The sequence below is a fragment of the Armigeres subalbatus genome, chromosome 2 (genome assembly GCF_024139115.2).
Source record: "Armigeres subalbatus isolate Guangzhou_Male chromosome 2, GZ_Asu_2, whole genome shotgun sequence".
NCBI classification, from domain to species: Eukaryota; Metazoa; Arthropoda; class Insecta; order Diptera; family Culicidae; genus Armigeres; species Armigeres subalbatus.
Genome location: NC_085140.1, coordinates 165,296,499 through 165,301,519, shown reverse-complemented (window position 1 = coordinate 165,301,519; position 5,021 = coordinate 165,296,499). Strand labels below are relative to the sequence as shown.

General features: G+C 35.5%; 1 protein-coding gene across 2 annotated transcripts; it reads right to left on the bottom strand.

The window, feature by feature from the left end:
• Positions 1–580: 580 nt before the first annotated feature.
• LOC134215430 (uncharacterized) lies at positions 581–4,679 on the bottom strand. Of its 2 annotated transcripts, XM_062694627.1 has the most exons (9): positions 4,356–4,679; positions 3,632–4,289; positions 2,718–3,007; positions 2,512–2,657; positions 1,979–2,267; positions 1,463–1,624; positions 1,191–1,308; positions 1,005–1,123; positions 581–925 (listed from the first exon to the last, which is right to left on the bottom strand). In XM_062694627.1, exons 3-9 carry the CDS (start codon positions 2,973–2,975, stop codon positions 641–643), a joined length of 1,377 nt encoding a protein of 458 aa, XP_062550611.1. In that variant the 5' UTR covers positions 2,976–3,007; positions 3,632–4,289; positions 4,356–4,679; the 3' UTR covers positions 581–640. The 2 variants fall into 2 exon arrangements, with proteins under 2 accessions (XP_062550611.1, XP_062550610.1); XM_062694626.1 differs by lacking the exons at positions 3,632–4,289; positions 4,356–4,679 and adding an exon at positions 3,073–3,255.
• Between the last annotated feature and the right edge of the window lie 342 nt (positions 4,680–5,021).

Here is a 5,021-nt window from a genome sequence, read left to right as displayed (position 1 = left end):
AAAACTCTATTTTGAAATGCACCGTCAAAGCCCTGAATTGGAAGACTCCTGACAATTGAAATGATCATGAATTGAATGTAAGGGTGAAATTGCGCCCAAAAGTGGCTCGAGTAGATGCATTTGAAAGAAAACCCAAAAATATTTTTGTTTGTGTTTTTGTTTTTGAAAGAACGAAAATCAATTTTTAAAAAATAATGACTGATTTGTCATACATAGTTAAATTTGATTTACTGAGGTCGGTAAATTTTTACTGGGTTTTTGAACAGCTGACTTTTCTCAGTAATAATCATTAATACCGAGAATCCTGTAAATCATGAAGCCTCAAAACTGTCAATAATAATCACTGAACAAATCAGTAAACAATTTATCAAACTTACTGACTTTTTCGGTAAATTTATTCTTGTTGTTTTCACTGTTTTACTGAAATACTCAGTAATTATTTTCAACGAAATTGCCGGTAAATATGACAAATCAGTCATTATTTTTAAAAAATTGATTTTTCGTTCTTTCAAAAACAAAAAACACAAACAAAATATTTTTTGGTTTTTTTTTTCTTTCAAATACATCTACTCGAGCCACTTTTAGGCGAATTTCACCTTACACATTCAATTCATGATCCATTTTAATTAATATTTGCTCTTCAATTCAGGGTACTGAGAAATTTTTCTCCCGTCGTCGATAATGTGTTGATTTCCAACAAATTTGCCATTATGAAAACGAAAAACTGTTTGTCGGTAGGCTTCCCTGTTTTCTTCAAAACGGCGATAAACTGGCATAGCAGCTCAAAACTGTAGGCAAAATTTCTCTTTACCGGTATGTTGACTGATTTCCATGATATGGTTCCGTCACAGCTGTCCTCTGGAAAGTTTCCTTTTAAATATAGAACGGGATTATCGCTCTCGTTGCTGGGAAACGAGGTATCATGCTGCAAATTTGAATAGAATTTAGAAAAAAATAGAATTTAAATAATCTAGGCAAAAATAAGCTTGGACAAAAATAACTACCTGGAGCCATTCGACGATTCCACTGAGCGGGTTGTCTTGCGACTCATTACCTTGTCTGGTACGCTTGATGCCACGACTTGGATTTTTCAGCCGTATGATTCCAAGCGTTCTAATAATGTCTAGAGTAAAATTATAAAATATAACAATTAACTTCCAGTACATAAAGATAATAATTATGTTTGTCACCGTTTTGAACATGCTTCAGCATAGATGGATATGTCCGCAACACCTTGGTTTGTAAATTTTCAAATTTGACCCAGAATTCTGGAGGGTCGGGGTAGAGCTTTTGGAAGTCAAGCTTGAGCTGTTTAAAATGAGATTACTTTTAATATGTATTGTTTACGTACGAGTAATTAGGGCTTTGGCAGTTCATTTCAAAAATATATCAGAACATTATGCTCAAAATAGAACTTCAAAAAGTAAAAACTGCCTAAGCCACCTGTCATTAAATATATTACCAATTGACCATCGAAGCAAGTGGATACCGGAAACTCGAGTAGATATTTGTTAAACTCTCCAGCTTGGCGAACTCGATCTCGATCTTTAAAAGTCTTTACCCACAACTCCTGCGCGCGTGACTGTGTTTTTGGTGTGGGGCAGATGAACTTCATTTCGCCAATCTAAAATCAAAACACTTATGAATTAACATTGGCTATTTAAAATGTAAAAATATTTTGTTCATGGGAGGGGTTCATTCGACTCCCTATATCGACGATGTTTCAGTTCAATCATCTATAAAAACAGACGGTAGGCTACAATAACCGCTGTGGAGTTTATTTATCTAGAGAAAAAGATCCTTTAATTACGTAACTTTAGCGCAATTGGTTATTTTCAAAAACACCTCCTCTCTTTTTGAGTCAAGCATCTAAAAATTGTGTATGGATTGTAACTCTAAACGCAACCCCGTCCCTCGTCACATCAAAATGTTACGTAATTAATGGACTTTCTGTAGATAGAATGGCGAATATATTTACCAATTCTTCCATATCCTCCACAGGATCATCGCTGTTCACCGATCCACATAGATCCGGATCGGCTTTTATTGGAACAGCTGCGGTGGGTGTACGGATAATCTTTCTATCTGCTGATTTGCGAATAAGGTATTCAAGATGATAGTGCAGTCTTCCAGAATGTCTATGGAGCCCTCTTGCATGCTGATGAAACCACAATGCTTGAGGTACATCATTGTTACTTGAACGCAAAATCGGATAAGTTTCGACTAGAGACAATGCTATTAGGTTCTTTTGGAATGCTGATGGACGACTAAAAAAATACATAATTCTAATTAACAATCAATATTCGCATATATATATATATATATATATATATATATATATATATATATATATATATATATATATATACATATATATATATATATATATATATATATATATATATATATATATATATATATATATATATACAATATATATATATATATATATATATATATATATATATATATATATATATATATGTGTGTGTGTGTGTATGTTAGACTTACCTTCCATAAGTTGAGCGTAAATATTCGCACAACACGTGCTTGATTTGATTCATAAGCTTCTCATTAGGTCGGATGCCTTCCTTCAAACATTCCATTATTTGCTTCCCCTGTTCAGTACGAGTTAAGACGCGATTGATGTTAATTACCTAGAAGTACATAAAAGTTGGATCATATTGCGAATCTTATCTCTGGAAAAATAATCCCACCTTCTCAAGGCGAATACCATGGTACGGATTTTCGTCAGTAGCACCAGAACAATCGTCATCAGTGTCCTGGTCATCTTCAGTATTTCTTCCTCCGATGTCACCACTTCTTTCATTTTCGTTTTCTAAATCATCCAGTTGCTCTACAATGTATTCTTCAATTGCAGGCCCATTTGAAATATCAGTTTGGATACGTTGAATGGCTTTAATTAATTTGGTCTTCAATCTCAGCCGGGAATAATCGATATCATTCAAGTCCATGAAAGTTTGTATATCATCGATACCTTCAGAAACTAGAACATAACAATTAAGAATTAGTAAACTATCAAAACAATATAAGGGGAATTTATATGCATACTCGATAATAAATATCTGTTCCAAAAATGAATTTCGTGTAGCATTACTTTGATTATGAGAGAATCTATAAAAATTTGAAGATTCTTGGAATTTGGAGAACCCAATTTATTACATTACATTTTTTTGAAAGTTAAACTGAACATAATAAACATAAATTCTTTGAATATGTATTCGAGGTTCTGGAAAAAAAACACGCTTTACGAAAAGTTTTCTCCTTACCACACTCCATAGCACATGATACTAGACGACGCTAACCGCACGAGCACGAAGCCCACAACATCGGGCTATTCTGTTCCATAGTTCAAAATAAAGTTTTTTATTTGGTTCGGCAAACAATGCAGAAACAAGCTAGCACATGCTACAGACTCTCGTCTGGTGCAGACATTTTTAATGGGATTTTGTGGGTTAAGGACTATTTTGGGTTGCCACATATGTTATACAAATGGATTGAATGGTGTTCGATTCATAACCCTCACAGTGCATTACTGTGTAAACAGGTATAAGTTACAAAGCTCAAAGTTCAGTAAGATATGTGTAGATTACAAGAAAAAAACATTTACCTTTGCCATTAAAATGTACTTCTGAATTAGTTATAATTGTAAATTGCACTAGTACGCCACTTTTATTTACATCTCACAGCGGTACATCTAATTTTCAGACCGGTTGCCGACATTGAATTCATTTTCTTGCGGGCGATACTTTTCTCTTTTCCATTTCTGGTTTGCGCCTGATGGTCCGGGAAACCGCCACTGTAGTCCGGGAAATCGTCCAGTGGTTACCTTGATTTTGATCTTGCCTTCATGGAGCTTCAGTATGCCTTCCTTAACCTCGTGGTCATGATTCATTTCGATTGTGGTTCTGTATTCGCGATACGAGAACATATTCTGCGTTGACGATAACGATTCTTTTCATGACTGTGCTCCTGCTCATTATCTCACCTATCGTCATATTTCCGGTCGCAAATGTGTCTGTGTCTACAATGATCCTTCAATCAGTCGAAGCCTCCTCCTTCGTTGTCCTCCCCACCAGAGCGCTCATTTCCACCAGAAAAAGTTTCAGCTAGTCCTCCGCCAAGATTACGCAGAAGGTTTATGTTCATACTCCTTAAAACATATCCTATAGGACATGCTGTATACTGCTCCGCTTTCTACCGGTGACACTTTTGAATCCGTTCTTCGTAGGTTCCAATCCAACTCGGTGGCGGTGTATCTTTGGGTCCTAAAATTGTAATATTCGCTCTGTTTATTCGGCACTGTTTAATCATTGTAAATAAACCACACTCACCTCGAGCTACAGAAATGCTTCAACGCCGGTATAGCATTATATGCTATAGGTCCTATAGGATTTCTTCTTGCGCGAAAGCTTATATTATAATATGAGGGGCCGGAAGGGCAGAAATGGTATGGTGTCGTGTGGGATATGACAGCAAGTTATGTCCTATTTCCTTTAAAAACTGTCACTTTTAGATTTGTTAACAGTAATCCGTCTTCAGGAGGTCTTCAGTGGCTCGAGTAAATACTTGAAACTTCACAAATTTTATGAAAACGAAAAAATTGTTACGTTTATCAACAATGTTTTTTTTCTACTCGTTTTTGACAGAATCAAGATAAGATACACTGAAGCAAGAAGATGGACATGAATTAATGCATTAAAAACATTAAAAAGGCTATAATAAAAATTGTGCTAGGGGAGATTCAAATGGTATTTAAATATAAGGCTATCTGACGTTTAATCATCTTTCTCTTGCCCGCGCACGGAAAGGATAGGATTTGTTTTCATACGGAAACGCTTCGGAAGCGTTTCCGTATGAAAACAAACCCTATCCCGTCTGTGCGCGTGCAAGAGAAAGACGATAAACGTCAGATAGCCTTATTGTCTATCCGGAATAAAGTTAGAACGCTTTGTATTTATACCGAAGTTGGATTTTTCTCCAGTTACAGGCCAACTTCG

Bases quoted from the DNA above. Each gene is read 5' to 3' on its own strand.
- LOC134215430 (XM_062694626.1), bottom strand. From the start codon at position 3,115: ATGCTACACGAAATTCATTTTTGGAACAGATATTTATTATCGA. The intron at 1,124-1,190 runs GTGACAAACATA...ATTTTACTCTAG, and splicing joins GCTGAAGCATGTTCAAAACG to ACATTATTAGAACGCTTGGA. The intron at 926-1,004 runs GTAGTTATTTTT...TCAAATTTGCAG, and splicing joins GAATCGTCGAATGGCTCCAG to CATGATACCTCGTTTCCCAG.